This window comes from Mobula hypostoma, chromosome 21 (assembly GCF_963921235.1).
Source record: "Mobula hypostoma chromosome 21, sMobHyp1.1, whole genome shotgun sequence".
Taxonomy (NCBI): Eukaryota; Metazoa; Chordata; class Chondrichthyes; order Myliobatiformes; family Myliobatidae; genus Mobula; species Mobula hypostoma.
This window is the reverse complement of record NC_086117.1, coordinates 4,824,927-4,849,587: the sequence shown is the minus strand read 5'-3', so window position 1 is coordinate 4,849,587 and position 24,661 is coordinate 4,824,927. Positions and strand designations below refer to the sequence as shown.

The 24,661-nt window shown below is 41.2% G+C and overlaps 1 protein-coding gene across 5 annotated transcripts in view; it reads right to left on the bottom strand.

Annotated features, from left to right (window-relative positions):
* LOC134359753 (rab GTPase-activating protein 1) overlaps positions 1–24,661 on the bottom strand; it is a 247,067-nt gene that overhangs the window by 126,945 nt on the left and 95,461 nt on the right. For all 5 annotated transcript variants that reach the window (XM_063073339.1, XM_063073342.1, XM_063073340.1 and 2 more), the window contains 5 exons: positions 22,844–22,946; positions 17,001–17,170; positions 14,653–14,827; positions 10,873–10,966; positions 3,401–3,551 (listed from right to left, as the gene is read on the bottom strand). In XM_063073339.1, the coding sequence (XP_062929409.1) occupies positions 3,401–3,551; positions 10,873–10,966; positions 14,653–14,827; positions 17,001–17,170; positions 22,844–22,946 (693 nt within the window). The remainder of the gene's footprint in view (positions 1–3,400; positions 3,552–10,872; positions 10,967–14,652; positions 14,828–17,000; positions 17,171–22,843; positions 22,947–24,661) is intronic.

Genomic DNA, 24,661 nt, shown 5'->3' with positions numbered 1-24,661 from the left:
CATGGTCACAGGAAAAATGTACAAACTCCTCACTGACAGCGATGGGAACTGAATGCTGATCGTTTGCACTGTAAAGAGTAACACTAACCACTACGCTACCATGCCGCCCAACATACTGGTCTCAAATAAATTAAGGATGCATTAACACTACATTTACATCATTTTAGCTTTCAGCCAATGTTATACTAACATCAAATAGAAGTTAATTTTTTCTTCCCTACAGGACCTTGCTGTTTAATTCTAGACCAGGGGTTTCTAACCTGGGATCCACATACCCCTCGATTAATGGTAGAGGTCCGTGGCAACAAAAAAAAAGGTTGGAAACCCCTGTTCTGGACAGTAATCCAAGGGTTCAGATTGAAGCTCCAATTTGTACACACTGCAACTTTTGGAAAATAACTACACATCAATGCTGTCAATATCTGCTTAATCACTAATACCAGAAATGGGACTTGCAATCAAATTTTATAAATTAACCTGAAGCTCAGGTACAAGCACAAATAGAATTTTTAAAAAGGCAAGGAAAACCATAGCAACTTCCAAACAGGTAACAGAGGCACAGAAATGTAATGCACAGGAAGCCATTCACCTGTGTTGCATCTTTGGTAAAACTACCCAAATAGTCTCATTCCTTTGTGCATTATTCTCGGTATGTATTTATCACAAAATTATAAACACTTCCAACGCAAGAAGCTGTTCAGCTGACCGTGCCAAAGCAGCTTACTCTGAACAAAAAGGGTGAAATAGAAGGCCTAAGTTATTGGAACAGGTTGGGCAGGCTACGACTTTCATCCTTGGTATGTAGGGGAATAACATTTTACAAGATACAGGTAATCTGGGTTGATATTAGGTTTACCAGAAACTGTTCTGAAACATGTTGGGTTCTGATTAATTCTTTAATGACCGTCATCAAGTTTTTAATCTTTGGACCATGCTTTTTATTTTACATTTCCAGTTTCTGAGATGCCTCTTCAGGCTGCAGTGTAGAATGTGGAGAATTTCCTTATTTATGGACCTCTTCGATTGTTTGTTATGTGCCGTGTCATATGACATGGGTGATCATGGTCTTTCAAAGATCATGACTGTTCTTGGCAAATATTTCTGCAGAAATGGCTTGTCATTGCTTTCTTCTGGGCAGTGTCTTTACAAGACAGGTGTCCCCAGCCGTTATCAATACTTTTCAGAAATTGCCTGCCTGGCATCAGTGGTCACATAACCAGGACTTATGAGCAGCTGGTGCATATCACATGACCATCCAACACCTGCTCCCATGGCTTCATGTGACCCTGATCAGGGTCTAAGTAGGTGCTATACCTTGCCCAAGGGTGACCTGTACGCCAGCAGAGGGAAGGAGTGCCTTACACCTCCTTTGGTAAAGACGTACCTCCACTTCGACACCCACTATGCACCTCTGTAAGTTTAATGAGGGGTGTAGACAGGGTCAATGCACAGTCTTTCACCCCACCCTGAGGGATGGGGAACTAAAAACTCAAAAGGCACAGGCTTAAGGCAAGGGGAAAGATTTAAAAGGGACCAAGGATGGACCTTATTCACACAGAGGGTGTGCATACAACAGACAGAAAGAGCTGCCAAATAAAGTGGTTGAGGCAGGTACAATAACATTCAAAAGATATCTGTACATTTGGTTTTGGGGGGTGGGTTTAGAGGTATATGGGACTGGTTTGGTGAGCAGCGGCTGGCATGAACGAGATGGGCCAAAGGGCCAGTTTCCCTGCTGTATTACTCAATGACTCTACAAATCTTTAGTTACCACGGTTCCTTATTTTTTTTTTACCAGAGACACTGTATTGGTGATGTAAACTGATCCTCAATGTACATTTCAAATCAAGAACACAGAACCAATAGGAACTACGTTTGTCCTGTTACAAGTACCCAATGCAAGTGCTAGTGAATTAATGGCATTTTGAACAGGAGAAAAGATTTTCTTTTCTTTTGTAATTTATTTTTTATTGAAGTTCATCATCAAACTAAACTTTCCATAAGATGTATTTCAGATACTGTACATATATGTCATATAGTCATATTTGTCACAAATCTCCACATAATATTTATCTGAGGTAAACACGTATAGAAAGGAGAGGAAAGAAAGAACAATCGAAAGAAGAAAACTATGTACAAAGTAGGGAATGACCAGTTTAAATTACTTGACCTGATTTTCACAATTATTTAGATAGATAGATAGGTAGATATACTTTATTGATCCCCAGGGAAATTGGGTACTTCCATTGCAAAAGAGAAATTAAATGCCTAGCTTTGAAATTTCTTTATTGAATTAAAACTTCTAAAATATCTGGCATCTGAAATGTCAACTAATACGGAAACTGGTATCCATGCTTTAGGAAAGAAAATGGCGATTTCCCCATGGGTCAGCTTCAGAAGGGCATTTTAACAATAAATGCTTGAGTTATTTGAAGAGCACAAACTCTTCCAAGTACTATACTGCAGCCCAAAAATGCAGCTATCACAGGAAAGCAGCATCCATCATCAAGAACCTCCACCACCTCTCTTCTCAATGCTATCACCAGGGATGTGGCACAGGAGCCTCAGGGCCCGCACTGCCAGGTTGAGGAACAGTTATTACCCCTCAACCATCAGGCTCCTGAACCAGAGGAGATAACTTCACTCAACTTCATTCAGCCCGCCCACCACTGAACTGTTCCCACAACCAACAGATTCACTTTCAAGGACCCTTCATCTCGTATTCTCAATATTTACTATTTATTTATTTGTTATTGTTTTACTTTTTGTATTTGCAGTTTGTTGTCTTGTGCACATCGGTCATTTATCTATCATGTACAGGCTTTCATTAATTCTATTGTTTATTTGTATTTACTGTGAATTCCTGCAAGAAAACAAATCTAAGTGTTGTATATGATGACATATATGTATATTGATAATAAATTTACTTTGAACTTTGAAGAGACACCTCAGAAAAATTGGCAATATTAAAAAATGGAAGCAAGTTCCAAAGATCAAAAGATTCCAAAGATTAATGAATGTCACTAAACAATTAATCAGAACCTGACATGTTTCATAACAGCCCCTGATAAACCATTTATAAACCCAGATTACTTGTAATATTATTCATATACGGATAACTTAATGGATGGCAAAGAGATTAAGCAACAACTATAAAGCATTTGGCTGAAATCCAACTAGGACTGAGAGATTACTTGCATAAGCACTTCCTGGACAATTCACTGACTGGAACAATTGCTTGCCATTTAACTAGATTGATTTCAAAATTAAATTTTGCAACCGACACAAGACGACAAAGTACAGGCAAGATGTAGAAACAATCCTGTCCATCAACCAAATAAGCATATTCTATTCAGTAGAAGCCAGGCACACAAATTTGCTTAATTGCAAAATTACTTACTTTTGTGATAAGGAGTCTGTAGTCTTCTACCATCTGGTCATTGTTGTGACATCCTGCAAGAAGCTGCCACACCTCACCTCGAAGAGCCTCAGGAACACCGCTTCTCACTAAAGCTGGCAGAGGCTTGGGTCTTACACTCAAATTTAGATGCCTATATAAAATATGAGATGATTAGAAATTTCAAGAAAAACTGTGCCCACAAATAAGTGTCACATAATGATTGATCTATTTTTATAAAACCACAATATGAAATTATTGATAACAATTTTACCTAAACTATGTAGAATTAATTTTTCTGCACTACTATAACTAAACGTATGTTTAATATGTGATGTTTTGTTCTAAATTAAGTCACAATGGAAATAGCTACTCTGGCGAGTTCTCCCAAATCAATGTCGCATTATGGAAGAGGGCAATTCTCCATTGTTCTGATACTAACTAGCTGCCTTGAGAAGAGTCATGTTTATGTCACACACCCAGGCCGTTCAGTCCATCAGATTCATCAAAACTGGAAGTTATCCACCAAATCACACCTCCAAGAACTTGGTCTCTACTCTTCTAGTTTAGACTTCCAAATACTCTTTAAATAGACCTTTCTGACTGGCTGCATCACAGCCTGGTAGGAGGCTCCAACACACAGGATTACAAGAGGCTGCAGAAGGTTGTAGGGTCAGCCAGCCCCGTCTGGCCTCCCCACCACAGAGGGCATCACCAAGTAGCTATTCTTCAAGAATGTGGAATGTATCATTAAGGACCCTCTCCATCTAGGACATACCCTCTTCAGAATCAGATTTACTATCACCTGCATATATCGTGAAATTTTTTGTTTTTTGTTTTCAGCAGCAGTACAATGCAATACATAACAGAAGCAAAAACTGAATTACAGTAAGTATATACAAATTAAATACACTCAGACACTGCATAATGCTACCCTGCAGAGCATTGATTCATTACAACATGGGTATTCAATTCTTTATTGAAATGTTTAAAAATTACAAAAATTCATTCTAAACAAACTTTGAGTGGCTGGCATTACAGTCAACATTCAATCAGCCAATGAGAGCGCTCTACATATGGTCTGAGCCACTCACAACCAATCATGTATTAGTTGACACTCTGCCTCCTCTGCATTTGTAAACATACTTGCTTCCTCACCAATTTATTCCATTTTTTTTCCACCCATGATGTCTGGAAAACATTCTGCAACTTCCAGAGAGGGCAGTACATCCAAGATGGCTTGGAAAAGCATTAGCATGGATGTGAAACTGCAAGTGACATTGCGTTTGGAAGGTGGTGAGTGTCAGGTTGATGTTGGTGCCTCTTTGAAATCAACCACATTGATGATCAGAACAATTATAAAAAATGCAGACAAGATAAAAGTTTCTGCAACAACGACCTCAAAGTTATCATCAACGAAGGTGATCAGTTCAAGGATTATTTCAATTGCTTGAAAAATAGAAAATAGACTAAATTTATGGGTGGATGACCAAACACAATGAAACATGCCCTGAAGCCAGCTGAGAATAATGGAAAAGGCAATAAACATCTTCAATCATATTCAAGAAGATGATGATATGTCGGTAACATTCACAGACAGCAGAGGTTTCTTTGATCAATTTAAACAGTGCAGTAACCTCCATAGCATACGTATTGCTGGTGAAGCAGTTAGAGCAGACAGCAAGGCAGCCCAGGATTTTCTTGCAATACTGAAGGCCAGAATCGAAAAGGAAGATTATCCTCCCAAGCTTGTCTTCAATATGGATGAAACGGGGCTATTCTGGAAACGAATGCCTTCTCGTACTTTCATCCCCCACAGAAACATGCAACTGGTTTCAAGGCTGCAAAGGACCGATTAACCACAAAATTCCTCAGCACTAGTATCGGCACGATCTTACAAATCACGGACCAGTTCATCGATAATGACTCTGACTGGGAGTGAAGCAATAAGGCAAAGAGAGGCGTTCTCAACATGAATTCCTACTAACAAGAACTGATTTGTGGGAGGAAACTTAAGATAAGGCAGTCAAATCTTGACATCTACTTGAAGTAGCCGGCAAATTTAGAGGACCACCCACAGCCCGGCCCCTCCTTTAAGATGTAACCACCACCCACTTCCCTCCACTGCAGCCGTAATGTGTTGCTGCTCCACTGATGTACAGGGTAGGCCTATTTGGGTGTTTGTTACTCCACGAAATACTGTGTATACGTAAAATAATACATCATACATCTTAGGCTTGATTTTTAAAAAATCAGGCACACATGTCCATTTATATAATGTTACAATAACCCTGCATACGTACATAGCTTTCCACCTCCGAGGAACACATCCTCAGCATGAGTGTAGTTAAATTAAGTAAGTAGTGCACAAAGAGAAATAAAAAAGTAGTGAGGTAGTGTTTGTGGGTTCAATGTCCATTCAGAAATTCGATGGCAGAGGGGAAGAAGTTGTTCCTGAACCGTTGAGTGTGTGTCTTCGGGCTCCTGTACCTCCCTCCTGATGGTAGCAATGAGAAGAGGACATGTCCTGGGTGATGGGGCTACTTAACGATGGGCACTGCCTTTTTGAGACATCCTTGAAGATGTCCTGGATACTATGGATGCTAGTGCTTGTGACGGAGAAGACGGTTTACAACTCTCTGCAGCTTATTTCAATCCTGTGCAGTAGCCGACCCATATTCAGAACGTGGCATCTATCACTAAGGACCGTCACCATCCAAGACATGCCCTCTTCTCACTACTGCCATCAGGGTGAGGTACAAAAACCAGAAGACCCTCACTCAATGATGTAGAAACTGCTTTTTCCCCTCCGCTAGTAGATTTCTTGCTAGTCCATGAACACTACAATTTTAGGCACTTTTTAAATTTACAGTAATTTTACGTCTTTGAACAGTACTACTTCCACAAAACAAGTTTCGCATTGTGTAAGTCAGTGATAATAAATATGATTCTGAGTCTTACACAGAGAGATATTCATCCTTCATTTCAGATAAAAGCACATCAGGGAAGATCTCACTTCATGTAATAAAAACTGCTACAGCTAAAATGATGCAATTTCCCTTGGAGACAAGGAATGATCAAACTCTGCTCTTTGTAGTTCGAAGAGAAATAGGTAGCCAAGGCCAGATTACAAGTGCTGCTCAAAATACCATGGCAAAGCAAGCTGCTGCAACAGCTTTCGAGGTGAGCAATTAATCACACTGGCTTAATTTAAAAATCAACTTTGAGACAATTAATGACAAGTTAACGAAAACCTTCATGTGTTAAGACTCAATTTGATCGAATTATGAACAGATAATTCCCTAAAGGTTAACTTGCAGGTTGAGTCGGTGGTAAGGAAGGCAAACACAATGCTGGCACTCATTTTGAGAGGACTAGAATATAAAAGCAAGGAATTAAGGCTGAAGCTTCATAATACACTGGTCAGACTGCACTTGGAGTATTGTGAGCAGTTTTGGGCCCCTTATCTCAGAAAAGATGTGCTAGCATTGGAGAGGGACAAGAGGAGGTTCGTGGGAATGATTCCAGGAATGAAAGGGTTAATGTATCCGCAGTGTTTAATGGTTCTGGGCTCATACTCACTGGAGTTTCAAAGAAAGAAGAGAGATCTCATTGAAACCTATCAAATATTGAAAGGCATGTGGACATGGAGAGTATGTTTCCTATAGTGGGGGAGCCTAGGACCAGAGAGCACAGTCTCAGAATAGAGGGGCATCCACTTTGAAACGAGGAGGAATTTCTTTAACCAGAGGTTTGGGTATCTGTGGAATTCACTGCCAGAGACGGCTGTAGTGGCTAAGTCACTGGATATATTTAAAGCGGAGGTTGATAGGTTCTTTAATAGTCAGGACATCAAAGGCTATGGGGTTAAGGTAGGAAAATAGAGTTGAAAGGGATAATAAATAGGCTGAATGGTCTAATTCTATTTCGATGCCTTGTGGTCTAATCACCTTATAATTACATCTGCATGGTAGAGTTAGGACTAGGGGTGTTACACAAGCTGTGAACAAAAGGAGATAGTAATTAGGAAATCTAGTCTCCATTGCAATGGTGGTAATTGTATGGACAACACGGTAGCATAGGGCAGCACCATTTTCAGTTAGCATAATGCCAATGATCAGAAGATCAGGGTTCAATTCCCGCTGCTGTCTGTAAGGAGTTCAGGACCTGCTGAAGGGTCTTGGCCCGAAACGTTGACTGTACTCTTTTCCATAGATGTTGCCTGGCCTGCTGAGTTCCTCCAGCATTTTGTGTGTGCTGTGTGGATTCCCAGCATCTGCAGATTTTCTCTTGTTTGTTGATCAATCTACCAATAGTTTCAATTGAAGTTTTCACAATACCACAAATTTCCTGGTCTCAGCTCAATCTGCTTCTCCCTTGCTAAGAGAATACCTCGGTATGCTGGGCCAAGGAAGAGAGAATTAAAAGAACAGCTTAGGAACCTTGGAGTCCAACTACCAGCAGTGACTTCCACTAAAACAGGTCATGGTTCACAGAGTTACGGGATGAGGAAGAGACAGGAAACATAGCTTTAGTAAACTATGTTGAAAATCAATGTTACATGTAATTTAATCTGACAAAGGGAAAGGCAGCCATTTGGCATCTGTGCAATTAAAATTCAAATGTGTACACTCTTTTGCATAGTCAGATAATTAGTTAATTAGTTTGTGAATGTAAAAGCTCTTACTCCTCATCTCCCACTTCCACCATTCCAAACACAGATAACCTCATTAGATGAATAAATTAAAGTGAGCAGTATAATTGCTAAAACACTTACTGAGAGTATTGCAGTATCCTAATCATAGATGGCGATTTTACTACCCGGGGAAGCCATTAGTTTATATACAAATTATTTTTGGAATGCATCTCAGCTCTGCTGAATTGAACACTTATGGAAAACAGCAAAAGCTGTCAAAATTTTTTGCAGGAGGAGATGGCTGTGCAACACAGCGCATGCAGCCTCCCCGGTGATGATATCTGTTATCTGTCAAGTAGGATACCATGCACAATTCTGATTTGATGGAGGCAGATGTGAGAGTACGGAGGAACATCTGGTGAAACTTCTGAAATACCTGCTTCACTGCCGCCACTACTGTGTGATCCGAAATCTCTGGAGGGAAAGGCCCCGAGTCCTCGGCTTTGCTTCTTGCCTGGCGGCCGGGGCCACGGTCGAAGCACTTGACAGAGATGTGTCGGAGAGTTGGTCGGAGGCTCGAAGTTTTCCAACGGACTCAAGAGTCAGACTGTGGTCGGGTGCTTCCAGGATGCTGCATCGGCAAGTTTGCAGCGCTGGAGGTTCATGGCAGGGAGAGTTTTTCTTCCTTCTACCGTCTGCATGAGATGATGGGCTATCGGGACTTTGAGACTGTTTTTTTACCGTGCCCATGGTCTGCTCTTATCGAATTAGAGTATTGCTTCGCGCTGCTGAAACTATGTGTTATAATTATGTGGTTTTTGTCAGTTTTAGTCTTGGTCCGTCTTGTGTTTCTGTGGTATCATACTGGAGGAACATTGTATCATTTTTTTAATGCATGCATTTCTAAATGACAATAAACGAGGACTGAGAGTCCTCATAATCTAATCTAAAAAAAATAGGCAAACACTTGCAAAATTTCAATGTGAGAGGAAAATCTACTTTTAAGGAATTATGAAGAATGCATACCAGCAGCTATACTTCATTAAGAGTCTGAGGAGATTTGGTATGTTACCAAAGCCACTCGCAATTTTCCCAGATGCCTGTGTACAGCATTCTGACTGGTTGCATCGCTGTCTGGTATGGTAACGCCACTGCATAGGCTCTAAAAGGGCTGCATCCTGGGCACATCCCTCCCCATCATCAAGGACACCTTCATAAGGAGACACCTCAAAAAGGCAGCATTCATCATGAAGGATTCTCACCATCTAGAACATGCCCTCTTCTCACTGCTACCATCTTGGAGGAAGTAAAGGAGCCTGAAGAAACACACTCAATGTCTTCGGTACAGCTTATCCTCCACCATCAAATTTCTGAATGGTCCATGAACACTACCTTGCTATTTTGCTCTCTTATTGTAACATCATAATTTTTTTGGTATTGTACTGTATTGCTGCCTCGTAACAACCCATTTCACAACTTACATCACTGATAATAAGCCTGATTATGAGTAGCAAGACCATTTCCACTGAATTAAGATTAAATAAAGATGTGTTTACAATATATATTAATGATTTAGACGAGGGAATTAAATGCAGCATCTCCAAGTTTGCAGATGACACGAACCTGGGCAGCAGTGTTAGCTGTGAGGAGGATGCTAAGAGGATGCAGGATGATTTGGATAGGTTAGGTGAGCGGGCAAATTCATGGCAGATGCAATTTAATGTAGATAAATGTGAGGTTATCCACTTTAGTAGCAAGAACAGGAAAACAGATTATTATCTGATGGTGGCCGATTAGGAAAAGGGGAGGTGCAACGAGACCTGGGTGTCATTGTACACCAGTCATTGAAAGTGGGCATGCAGGTACAGCAGGCGGTGAAAAAGGCGAATGGTATGCTGGCATTCATAGCAAGAGGATTCGAGTACAGGAGCAGGGAGATACTACCGCAGTTGTACAAGGCCTTGGTGAGACCACACCTGGAGTATTGTGTGCAGTTTTGGTCCCCTAATCTGAGGAAAGACATTCTTGCCATAGAGGGAGTACAAAGAAGGTTCACCAGATTGATTCCTGGGATGGCAGGACTTTCATATGATGAAAGACTGGATCGACTAGGCTTATACTCGCTGGAATTTAGAAGATTGAGGGGGGATCTTATTGAAATATATAAAATTCTAAAGGTATTGGACAGGCTAGATGCAGGAAGATTGTTCCCGATGTTGGGGAAGTCCAGAACGAGGGGTCACAGTTTAAGGATAAAGGGGAAGCCTTTTAGGACCGAGATGAGGAAAAACTTCTTCACACAGAGAGTGGGTGAATCTGTAGAATTCTCTGCCACAGGAAACAGTTGAGGCCAGTTCACTGGCTATATTTAAGAGGGAATTAGATATGGCCCTTGTGGCTAAAGGGATCGGGGGGTATGGAGAGAAGGCAGTTACAGGGTTCCGAGTTGGATGATCAGCCATGATCATACTGAATGGTGGTGCAGGCTCGAAGGGCCAAATGGCCTACTCCTGCATCTATTTTCTATGTTTCTATGTGTTCTGCTGAAATACATGACAAAGAGACAAGAGAAAATGCCCTTGTATTGGGGAGTCAAGATTCTTTCAGAACACAAGAAAATGAGCAGGCCACCAAGCTCCCTAAGCCTTCTCCATCATTTGCTGAGCATATTTGCCAAGTTTAAATCTGGAAATTTCTGCAACACCCACATAACCATTAACTGAACAAAACTGCAATATTTTAAAATCAAGTTGATTCCACAGATACTGAATTCTAAACCAGACTAAACAACTCCATCATAGAAACTTCAACACATCTCGAAGATGGTGTTCCTACTCACCATTTTGACAATAGATCACCCCAAGTCTCCAAAATCTTTTCACCACATTCTTTGGACACATCACCAGAGCCACTCAGGAGAGGCTCATCGTTATCTGAAGAAAGAGAGTACAGAACTAAATGCGTGAAAATGACTTTCCTTCCATTTACCAAAATCCTACTGACTTATGAATGCCAAAATGTTAAATATTGTTTTTCTGAACCAGAAACTAAGCAAGTGAGTCTGATGTGTGTGCTGGATAAATTATTATAGAGGATTGTGAGGGATATGATCTATCAACATTTGGATAAGCATGATCTGATTAAGGATAGCCAGCATGCTTTGTATGTGGGAAACTGTGTCTGACAGATCACTTAAGTACTTTTTTGAAGAGCTAACCAGGGTAGGGCAGTAGACATTGTCTCGATGAACTTTAGCAAGGCCTTTAATGAGGTCCTTCATGGCAATCTAATCCAGAAGGTAAGACGGCATGGGATCCTGGAAGAGAAAACTAATTGGATTTGAAATTGGCTCAAGGGTAGGAAGCAGAAAATGATAGTCAAATGTCATTTCTCAGACTGCAGGCCTGTCATCAGTCATGGGCCATGGGGCAGTGCTGGGATCTCAGGCCTGTCACTAGTTGCATTCTATAGGGCTATGCTGAGAACTTTGTTGTTTGTTATTTATATAAACAATTTGGATTATTTTCTTTCTCTCTGCTAGATTATGTACTGCATTGAACTGCTGCTGCTAAGTTAACATAATTCACGTCACATGCCGGTGATACTAAACCTGATTCTGATTGTACAAGGCATGGTAGGTTAAGTTTGAGGATGATACTAGAACAGGTGAAGTTGTAGATGGTGTAGAAGGTTATGAAAAATTAGAGGGGGGATTTTGATCATATAGGTAAATGGGGTGGCACATGACACTAGCATAGTGACCTAGGTTCAATTCCCGCCACTGTCTGTAAGAAGTTTGTACATTCTCTGTGATCACATAGGTTTCATCCGTGTGCTGCAGTTTCCTCCCAACAGTCCAGAGATGTACAGGTTAGAGTTAGTAAGTTATAAGCCTGCTATGTTGCTGCTGGAAACACAGCGACACTTCCAAACAGGCCTAGCACATTGACACAAACAACGCATTTTACTATATATTTCAACGTACATGTAACAAACAAAGCTAACCTTAATCTTTAATCTTGGTTTGACAAATGGCTTTCAATTAGGTAAATGCAAGATGATACATTTCATAAAGTCAAACCAGGACAGCATATAGGCCATATGGAATGAGCTGACAGAGGAAGTGGTTCAGGCAGGTACAATAACAACATTCAAACATTTGGATGAGCACATGGATTATCAGCATTGTTACCATTATGTGTTGTGTTGTATGACGTGGGTGATCATGGTCTTTGACTATGATAGCTCTTGGTAAGTTTTTCTACAGAAGTGGTTTGCCATCTCCTTCTTCTGGGCAGTGTCTTTACAAGATGGGTGACCCCAGCCATTATCAATACAGTTCAGAGATTGTCTGCTGGGTGTCAGTGGTCGCATATGATATGCTCCGGCTGGTTATACCACCATCCACCACCTGTGCCTATGACTTCACATGACCCTGATTGGAGGATTAAGCAGTGCTACAACTTGCCAAGGGTGACCTGTAGGCTAGCGGAGGGAAGGAGCGCCTTACCCCTCCTTCGGTAGAGACGCATCTCCATCCTGCCAGCCAACTACGTGGATAGAAGAGCTTCAGAGGGATATGGGCCAAATGTAGGTGGGTTCCATGGTCACTTTCAGGAACAGATTCTTCCCACCCCACCCCACCGCCATCAGATTTCTGAATGGACAATGAACCCATGTACACTACCTCCATTTTTTTTGCTCCTTTTTGCACTACTCAATTTAATTTTTAAAAAATATTTCCTATTGTTGTAATTAATAGCTTTTATTATTATGTATTGCAAAGTACTGCAGCACAGCAACAAATTCCACAGTGATATTAAACCTGATCCTGATTTATTACCACACTTATTATTTGCTCAACAGTTGCTTTCTGATCTAATTAAAATGCAGATGATGCAAGATCTGATTGCTTAAAACATCAGAGGTTCTCTAGGGGTAGTTGATCACTGTAGTGTCACAGATCTTTTCAAACTGAACAATCCTTAAAGAAAATAGATAAAACAATGACAGGGGGCTGGGGTTGACAAAACAAACACCATTCAAGCTCTACATTAACCTCCCCAATGACAGGCTCCACGTCAGCAGCAACTTGCAAGTGGCCAGCAATGAAAACATTAGGGAGCCATATGCTTGGCAGATCAGCCTTCAGAACAGGAGCTTGAAGACACACACTCAACGTTTCAGAAATAGCTCCTTCCCCTCCATCATCAGATTTCTGAATGGACAATGAATTTATGAACACTTTGCCCAGTATATTTTCTCTCTCTTTTTGCACTAATTATTTAATTTATATTTTTATATACAGTTCTTATTGTATTTATAGTTTTTATTATGTAGTGACTGCAATGCTGTTGCAAAGCAACAAATTTCTCGATGTATACAGGCGATATTAAACCCGATCCTGATTCTTTTGGTTTGTATGAAACCTTATCCCCCAAGGGATAAAAGCTAATAGCAAACAAAAATGCAAGGTCAATACCTATGCCTCATGTACAATCCTGGTTAGTGAGTCTGAGGATGATACTAAAACAGGCAGTGCAGAACAGGACTTCCCAACCAGGGATCCATGGACCTCTTGCTTAATGGTATTGGTCCACGGCATAACAATGGTCCGGAGTCCCTGATGTAGGTTATGAAAAATTACAGGGGGATCTTGAACAGATAGGTACTGTAAGTGGGCTGAGATTAGGCAAATGGCTTTCAATTCAGGTTAAGTGTGAGGGGCTACATTCTGTGAAGTCAAATGACTTGGGCTGAAAGTGGTGGAGATGTGGATTAAGCTGCCAGAAGAAATAGTTGAGTCCAATACAATAAATAATAATAACAACAACATTTGAACACTTTTCAAACAGACAATGTAGATCAAGGTTCTTTACAATGGAATAAAGTGCAAACGTGATAATAGAAGACAAAAATATGTTAGTTAAAATCAAGGTTAAATAAATGGGTTTTGTGCTGGTGTTTAAAAGTATCAACTGAGTCTGTGTCCTTTAGGTATTGAATTCCAGAGTTTAGGAGCGTACTTCACAAAAGGTGAACATTTTGATGAGTACATGATAAAATGACATTTGGATGAGTATGTGAATAGAAGAGCTTTAAAGGTTCCATGGTCAGCATCGGTGAGATGGGCCGAATCCATGATGTATGACTGTATTAAACATTCCCCAGTAACAACAAATAACACACTAAGTATGAAAGGTGAACTCCATGCTGTTCTTAAATTCTGTCCTATTTCCTACATTAACACACTTTTAGTGTGGATTTGGCATGGCTCAAGTTATCCTTGAATCAACATCCGTGTTAACACTGGGCGAGAGCCACAAAGGGGAGAGGTGTAGTTTAATTTTTATTGGTTCTATTATTACATTTCAAAATGATTTATATGCTCAAGTGAACTATTGGCAAAGAAACCAACCCTGATGAAGGGTTTTGCCCCAAAACATACACCGTTTATTCCTCTCCACTGATGCTGCCTGACCCACTGGTGTTTCATGTGTGTAGCAAAGAAGCCATTAGACACAGCTGTAAAAGCAGGAGATTTTTAAAATCATAAAATTGCTAATTGCACAAACTTCAGAGAGAAATACAAGCCATCCCAGAATTTGAGTGAACCAACCTTCCTCTTCATCATCCTCGGGTGGTGAAGGGATGATGGACCCCTGCGACCCATAGTGGGGCAAGCGCATGGTTGGGCTTGCCGTCGTCTTTCTTCGCTCGCGCTCAGACTCGCTTTCCAAACTTGCAACCTCATACAGTGTATCACTATTGCTCTTCCTTTCCTTCTGATCAATCTGTAAAACAATTCAAAGGTTGCTCAGGTACTCATTCTGACATGCCAGTCCATGGCCTCCTTTACTGCAATGATAAGGCCACTCTCAGCTTGGAGGAGCAACACCTCGTATTTGTCTGTCTGGCCTCCAACCTAACAGTATGAATGTTGAGTTATCTAATTTCCAGTATTACACCCCACTCCTTCCTTTGACATTCCCCATTTTGGTTACCCTTTTCTTCTCCTCACCTGACCATCACCTCCCCCTGATGCCCCTCCTTATTCCCAACTTCCCATGGTTCACTCTCCTCTCCTATCAGATTCATTCTTCTTTGCCTCTTCCACCTATCCCCTCCCAGCTTCTTACTTCACCGCCCTCTCCCCCAACCAACCATCTTCCCCTCTCACCTGGTCTCAGCTATCACCTGTCAGCTTGTACTCCTTCCCCAACCCCTGATCTTCTTATTCTGGCATCTTCCCCCTTCCTTTTCAGTCCTGATGCAAGGCCTCAGCCTAAAACCTTGACTGTTTATTCCCCTCCATAGATGGTCCCTGACCTGCTGAGTTCCTCCAGCATTTTGTGTGTGTTACTCTAGATACACCATGTACCTGAGTAACCATCAACATTCAACAACTCGGCAGTTGGACTTAATTACATTTCCATGTTAAAAACCACAAGGTATCTGAACTCAGTATATTTTTATCAGCTAAACTAAAAAGCACAGTTCCATCTGACCGTTCCTAATCTAGGTTGTACAATCTGCATTTGTGCACCACTACCAAAGTAAACTCTCACAAAGAGTTTTACCAGTGAAATACATGTGGCAACAGATTAAAGATTACATTTAACATCAGTTAAATATGTCATGTACGTCAAATCAAATCAGCGAAGATTGTGCTGGGCAGCCTGCGAGTGTCACCAACATAGCATCCCCACAACTCACTAACCTTAACCATGTATCTTTTAGAGTGTGGGAGGAAACCAGAGCATCCACAGGAAATCCATGTGGTCAAGGGAAGAAGGTATAAACTTCTTTCAGGCAACAGTGGGAATCGAACTCCAATCTTACAGCTAATGGTGAAAATCTATGCACTAGCTAGCTGCTACGATACCATTCCACACACAAAGTGTGCACGCAGTGGATGAGTTAAGACAGACGCTTTTCAGGAAGCTGAATTAATTGGATGTTGACTCACAGAATAAAGCAAAAATACCCAAATCTTTTGATCTCCCGACCTCAGCCACACTGATCTGAAGTCAAAGTAAGATTGAGGGTATGCTTACGATAGGACAAAGTTCACAAATCAGCATTTTCTAGTAATGTTTGGCTTTTAACTGAGGGCCTGCTTGCAAAAGCATTGTGACCTTCCCACATGGGCTCATGTTCTGACAAAGTAGCTTGTGGTCCACAGGCAATGCAAAAAAGAAATTTGATTTGATGCCTAAATCACCGTGCTAGTTGGATGGAGCTTTTGGGCAAGCTTGCTCGCTGTTATTTATATTTGGAGATACAGCAAGCAACAGGTCCTTCCGGTCTAATGAGGCCACGCCACCCAACTACGCTCATGACCAATTAACCGACTAACCCATACACCTTCGGAATGTGGGAGGAAACCAGGGCACCTGGAGGAAACCCACACACTCACCAACTCCTAACAAACAGTGGTGGGAACTGAAACCAGGTCACTGATACTATAATAGTGTTACACTAACCACTACCCTACCTCTCTACACTGTCAAGCTCCCCTCTAGTCTATGAACTGGCTTTGTGTTTGATAAAGCAATCTATAGCAAATTTCAGCAATGTATTAGATCAGTTTTATTTGTCACACTTACATGAAAACATACTGTGGAATTCAGTCAACAACCAATGCAGTCCAAGAATGTTCTGGGGGCAGCCTAACAAGTCTCACCATGTTTCTGGTGCCAGCATAACATGGCCACAACTGACTAACCCTAACCTGCACATCTTTGGACTGTGGGTGGGAGTGGGGGTGAGACCAGAGCAGCGTAGGAAATCCACACGGTCACAGGGTGAATGTACAAACTCCTTACGGACACCAGTGGAAACTGAACACAGGTCGCTGGTGCTGCAATAGTGTTCCACTAACTATTATGTTACTGTGCCACCCAAGTAACAAACAATACTTTCCCAATATCTTCTTATTACAAAAGGTGATGTCCAAATAATTACCTGTTTGAGTTTCAAATAAAATGTCTCTGTATAACTTCGTTTACTGAAGGGCCAGAACATTCGCTCGCTAGGTGGGCACACTCTCACTTTGGTCTCCAGAAGGAACCGGACTGGCTCTTGCACCTCAGTGACAACCAAATCAACTGCTGTTGTCATGAAAAGCAACCTGTCTGGAAGAGGAACAATGCTGTTTAATAGCATGCTACCAAAAGACAGACAGACGCACCCAATATTACATACATTTTGTAGACCTACATCTGGTTTTCTATAGATCACAAAACAAATCACTGCATTTTCTTTAAAAAATCTAACTCATTATTAAAATTAGGCTACTCAAAATTACACAGTTCTATTACTCCTTTCAGACCTTGTACACACATTTGGAATACTGTGCTCAGTAACTTTAATTTTTCCAACATAATTACTGTGGAGGAGGATAAAAGGTGTACTAGATGATAAGAAGCATAAATCAAATAGACAGCCAGAGACTTTTTTCTCAGGTCAGAAATGGCTAAAACAAGGGGGCATAATTTTAAGGCAGGAGTTTCCAACTGGGAGTATATGGACTCCTCAGTTAATGATAGGGGAACCCCTGTTTTAAGATGATTGGAGGGAAGTATAGGGGAAATGTCAGAAGTATGTTTTATTTACATGGAATGGTAGGTGAGTGGAATGTGCTACCAGGGGTAACAATAGTATGCTAACTGTTCTGTTAGCATACCATCCCTTTTGGAGAAATAACACAACTAGAAAAGCTTGGAGAAAACTCAGTGATATAAACAGAGCACACCGCAATGCACAAGTCATTTTGTTTTTAGTTAATATGCAAATCTACATCATCACATTCTCACAGTATTAGTGGACTATCAAATATCACTATAAATTTTCAAGATCAAACGGTATCAAAAACTTCACCGGTACTGGATTAGAATAACAGCAAGCAGTAGAGTGGTGGTCAATGCTCCCTCTATCTCAGCCTTTGTTCAACTACAAAAGCCTAATAGGAAGCCTCTCTTCCTGTGACTGAATATGACTCACTGTGGCTCAATGTGACTATTCAAAGCACTCTCGTTTCCTCACAACTCCAGACCGGGTGAAAGCCTTGACCTGAAATATGAACTGCTTCTCTCTCTCCTGACCTGCTGAGTGTGTCTAGCAATTCTCTTATTCCAGATTTCCAGAGTTTTTGTTTGAATTGTTCTCCAATTGTGACTGACACTTTGGACATTAGGAGATGAGGCTAAAAATAACAGAGCTTTGGAGAAGCAGAGAAAGCAGTGGAACCCAGGAGTCACAATAACCACAGTGGAACCTGGGAGCTGCGATAACCGCAGTGGAACCAGGGAGCCGCGATAACTGCAGTGGTACCTGGGTGTTGCGATAATCGCAGTGGAATCTGGGAGTTGCATTAACCGTAGTGGAACCTGGGAGCCGCGATAACCGCAGTGGAACCTGGGAGCCGTGATAACATCAGCACATCCAGTCTCACTGAAATCTAAGTGTGTTATCAGTAAAACTACTTCCACAACATTTTGTTAAATGTGTTGGCAAGAAATTACCTCCATTTCACAAATAATCGAAAATACACAACACAAACACTCAACACAGCTTCCCATGATTTTCATTAAACACTATTCCACTTGGACAGCAATGAGGAGGAATTTCTTTAGCCAGAGAAATTCATTCCCTCAAACAGCTGTGAAAACCAAGTCACTGGGTATATTTAAAGCAGAGGTTGATAGGTTCTTGATTGGTAAGGCTGTCAAAGGACATGATGAGAAGGCAGGAGAATGGGATTGAGAGGGATAATAAATCAGCCATGATGGAATGGCAGAGCAGACTCGATGGGCAGAATGGCCTAACACTGCTATGTTTTATGGTTTGCACTTCCATTGATGTTAACAAGCTCATCCAAAGGTAACAGTACAGTATCCCAATTTTGTTCTAAATGGGAATTACCCATCATCCTCTTAGCGATCAATCCCACACTTTTGTATTTTTTGTCATCTTCCAAACGTTACAGCATGGAAGCAGACTCTTTGAACCAAGTCCCTGCATTATTGATCACTTTACACCAATCTCATTTTATAATCCTTAGATTAGTGGGCCATGTCATCAGAAAGGGAGAAATAGAATGCCTCACATTACAAGGCCATATGCCTGGGAAACGTGGGAGAGGAAGGCAAAGAAGAAAATACACGGACACTGTGAAAAAACTAACAGATCTAAGTGTGCGAGATATCATTGACGCTGCATGGGATCGTTCGATGTGGAAAGCCATGTTCGCCCAAGCGTGTAACACGCAAGGCACATGTTATTGATTAGTTATTTGCCTATCTGTTTATGTATCATTTTCCACAAATTCAATAACTTTTTAACTTAATTTAGAGATACAACTGCACCAGGTACATCAAGATACAGCTCCTTAAAGACCATGTCAGGGAACTGAAGCTGCAGCTCGATGACCTTCAGCTTGTTAGGGAAAGTGAGGCAGTGATAGACAGGAGCTGCAGGGAGGTAACATATTGTCAATTATTTGGATAAAAGAACTGATGGCTTTGTGGCAAAGTTTGCGGATGATATGAAGATAGGTGGAGGAGTAGGCAGTGTTGAGGCAACATTGCGATTGCGGCAGGACTTAGACAAAATGGAAGAATGGGCAAAATAAATTACAGATGGAATACAGTGTTGGAAAATGTACGATAATGCATTTTCGTAAAAGGAACAATAGAGCAGATTATTATCTAAATGGGGAGAAGGCTCAAACATCAGAGATGCAGAGGGATTTAGGAGTCCTCATGCAAGACTCCCAGAAAGTTAATTTTCAGGTTGAGTCTGTGGTAAAGAAGGCAAATGTAATGCTGGCATTTATTTCAAGGGGAGTAGAATACTAAAGCAACAAGATAATGCTGAGGCTTTATAAGACACGAGTCAGGCTGCACTTGGAGTATTGTCAACTCATGTTCTGGGCCCCACATATCAGAATGGATGTGTTGTCATTGGAGAGAGTCCAGAGAACGTTCACGAGGATGATTCCAGGAATGAAGGGGTTAACATATGAGGAGTGTTTGGCAGCTTTAAGCCTGTACTCACTGGAACTTAGAAGAATGTGTGGGGATCTCACTGAAACCTACAAAATATTGAAAGGATAGGGTGGATGTGGAGAGGATGTTTCCTATGGTGGGGGTATCCAGAACTAGAGGGCACAGCCTCAAAATTGAGGGGCGACCTTTTAGAACAGAAGTAAGGATGAACTTTTTTAGCCAGAGGTAGTGAATCTGTGAAATACTCTGCCACAGACTGCAGTGGAGGCCAAGTCTGTGGGTATATTTAAAGTGGAAGTTGATAGATTCCTGCTTGGTCTGGGCATCAAAGGATATGGCGATATGGCAGGTGTATGGGGTTGAGTAGGATCTGGGATCAGCCAAGATGGAATAGCAGAGCAGCTTCAATGGACTGAATGGCCTAATTCTGCTCCTATGTCTTATGGTCTTAACATGGTAACTCCTTCCGACCCAATAAGCCCACACTGCCCAGTTACATCCACATAATTAACTTGCGTCTTTGGAATGTAGGAGGAAACTGGAGCATCTGGAAGAAATCCACATGTTCACAGGGAGAATGTACAAACTCCTTACAGCCAGGAATGAGAATTGAACCCTGACTGCTAGCACTGTATGCTAACCACTAGGCTATTGTGCCACCACACAAATTCTATTGTTTTGCTTTTCTTGTAGATTTGCAACAAAATTAATCTCATGGTAGTATATGGTAACACATAAATACTGTTAATAAATACACTTTAACTCCCTCCAGATTCCACCATTTATCTACCCATTGTACAATGAACCAACCTGCACTACTCTGGGATATGGGAGGAATCCAGACAGTCACAGGGAAATACTTGGATAGCACCAGAGGTCTAGATTGAACCTGGAGCACTAGAGCTGTGGGGCATCAGCTCTACTCTGTATGTCATGTTGAATCTTTTGACAGTTGCATCACTGTCTGGTATAGAGGGGGAAGTGCACATTATTGGGAAATGCTGCAGAAAGTTGAAAACTCTGCCAACTCCATTATGGGCACTAACCAGCATTAAGGATATCTTCAAAAGGCGATGCCTCAAAAAGGTGGCATTCATCATTAAGGATCCTCATCACCCAGGACATGCCTTCTTCTCATTCCTACCATCGAGGTGGTACAGCAGCCTGAAGACACACGCTCATGCTTTTAGGAACAGCTTCTTCCCCCTGTCACCAGATTTCTGAATGGACAATGAACCCATGTATACTACCTCACTACACATTTTTTTCTTTCCTTGCTCTCTTTTTGCACTATTTCTTTAATTTTATATATACTTGTTGTAATTTAATTTTTGAAAATTATGTATAATGTACTGCTGCCACAAAACACAAGTTTCACGACATTTACCCAATCTTGAAACTCTTCCTGCTCGACTTCTCTCAGGCTACAATCATTCAAACACCGGATGTCCCCCTCTCTTCCTGAAATACATCTCCTTTATTTCACCATCAAATCCCTAACTATGAAATTCACTTCGAAAAACCTTCAACCCGCCCAGAATGAGCAGCCGGCAAAGTGGTTGAGGCAGGCATATTAACTATTTAAAAAGTACTCGGACGTGGAAAGGAGAGGTCTAGACAGATATGAGCTGAACACATGCATACAGGTGAACACTGGGAGCTGCCCCTAGCACATTCTTGGATGCGTTGCTTGTTAACATAAATGAACCATTTCACTGTCTGCTTCGATGTAGCTGTGATAAATAAATCTGAATCTGAGGAAAAAGGTGGGACAAGTTTAGATGGAAATCTTTGTCAGCATGGACTATTTGAGCTAAGGGGCATGATCTTTGCTCTATCACTCAATTTTGAGATACTTTCAATCTTCTTTAAGCTTTCAGTCAGCAATTAAAGTAATTGCCTTGGGACATGTTGTTATTTTATGTATGTGCAATGCTCTGTCATAAGTAGGTCATTCTGCCATGACACAATGGAATTATAAGGGAAAGTATAAAGCAGAAGAGATCTTTTAATCCAATAACTTTAGATGAATTAAATTGCTACGCATGGAGGCCACTTTATTTAGGCACCTCCTGTACCTAATAAAGTGGCTACTGAGTATGTGTTTGTGGCCTTTGCTGCTGTAGCCTATCCACCTGAAAGTTTGATATGTTATGCATTCAGAGATGCTCCTCTGCAGACCACTTTTGTAACACTTGGTTATTTGAGTTACTGTCGCCTTCCTGTCAGCTTGAACCAGTCTGGCCATTCTCACTGACCTCTCTCATTAACAAGCATTTCCACCCACGGAACTGCTGCTCACTGGATTCTTTTTTTTGTTTCTCATACCATTCATTGTAAACTCGAGACCGGGAGTTCCCAACAGTTAATTGTTGAAATTCCAAGGCATAAAAGAGGTTGGGAACTCCTGCTCTAGAGACTGCTGTGTATGGAAATTCCAGGAGATTAGTAATTTATGTAATGCTCAAACCATCCTGTCTGGCACCATCATTCCACAGTCAAAATCACTTATAGCACACTTCTTTGCCCATTCTGATGTCTAGTCTGAACAAACAACTGAGCCTCTTGACCACGTCTGCATGCTTTTATGCATTGAATTTATATTAATGAGGTGTACAGGTATACCTAATAATGTGAGTGTATATTACAGCAACTGATTTTATGCATCCAAAAGTAGATGAAACAATTGGTGTTGCCATTAACAAATTATTTATTAAAATCGAGAGGTAATCCACAAGAAAGCATTATTTTAAATTATAATCTTAATTCCAAATCTCTAAAATAAGCATATTTTATTACCTTTAGGCGTTTCTTCATTGACAGCTTGGAAATGTGGCGTGTTGGGATTCCAGCTGCCTGTGATTATGTAAGATTTGCCATCTGAGCTTTTACCCATCGATTCCTGCAAATGAAAGTATTGCAACAGACTGGTGTTTACTGCTGAATTAACTAATACACAGCCTGTGTTACAAAACTTCCTTCAGTGTCTGTGGGTGAAACTTCACACTATGAAGCCACAGTTACCAAAGGACTGGTACACACTCATGCACTCCTTCCTCACATTTGTGCAGGGCTTTGTGTTAAAAACTATCAAACATCAAAGGATAAACACAAGAAATTCTATATTTTAGTTTTACTGTATTTGCTTGGTAAATTTATTGTAGTTTTATACTTTATTGAAAGATTGGGGAAACGTGAAAAACAGCTTTCTATCGGCAAAAATGACCCTCATAAAAGCAAAAAGGTAAACTTCGCCTGGGTGTTTTCTTAACACAAAAGATTCTGCAGATGCTAGAAATTCGAAGCAACATGCACAAAACATTGGTCAGGCAGCATCTATGGAAGTAAATAAGCAATCAATGTTTGAGGCCGAAAACCTTCATCAGAGCTGGAAAGGAAGGGGGAAGATGCCAGAATAAGAGGGTGGGCAGAGGGGAAGTATCAAAGGATATGGTACAGAATTTCAGTGCAATAATAATGACCATCTCACGTTTTAGACAATATAAACACAGTGTTGTAAGTAACTCACGACAGGCAGCTTTGAGAGAGAGAAAAACTGGGATGAAAGGGCATCAACCTGTAAAATCATCCCCAATATTGAAAATGGTTTATTATTGTTCCACGTCCAGAGATATTATGAAAAGCTTGTCTTGCATACCATAGTGGATACAGCCGAGTCTATCATGGTTAAAGCCCTCCCACCATTGAGCACAACCTACGTGGATTGCCGTTGGAGGAAAGCAACACCATTCATCAATGACTCCCACCATCCAGGCCATGCTCTCCTATAGCTGCTGCCATCGGAGGGTGGTACACACACCACTAGATTCAGGAACAGTTATTACCCCTCAGTCAGACTACTGAACAGAGGGGACAAATACATTCACCCCAACACTGACCTGCTCTCATAACCTATGGACTCACTTTCAAGGACTCTTCATCTCATGTTCTCGATCTTTATTGCTTATTTATTATTTCGTTCTTTGTATTTACTGTGAATGCCCGCAAGAAAATGAATGTCAGGATTGTATACAGTACTGTGCACCCTAGATTTTTTAATATGCTTTCATCTCCACAAAGCCCTGATCTCAACATCATTAAGGATGTCTGGGATTACCCGGCGAAACAGAAGCACGTAAGACAACCAAAGTCTGCAGAAGAACTGTGGCAGAGCGAAGTGATGATGGTGCTAAATGGCAACTCCTTTGTTTGCATTTTTGTAAACAGCTCTATTTCTATCTTTGATATCTCTTTTTTTTTAAGGTTCTTTGGAAGACCAGGACCTGGAGTTACACTCTGACTTTGGCTCTTTGTGGGAATGGGCCTGCTCTCAGAGCCTCATGACTGGCTGTTTTTTCATATCCCAAGGATGTGGGCTTGGAAGACTAGTGCACCCTCAGAGTGCCGGATTTTCATGGTTCTGAAGACAGGCTGATTCAAGGCTGGTGTCCCCGACTGAGGCGTCGCGGGAGAACATGGAACATGGGGAGCAACAGGTTAGCTGCCGTAGGCTGTGTGTCCAGAGACCCAAGCTCTCAGAGCTCAGAAAAGTGACGCAAGAGACTTTAATATCCTAAATCAACGAGTTGTTTGTTATGTCTCCCCTCTCATTGTGAA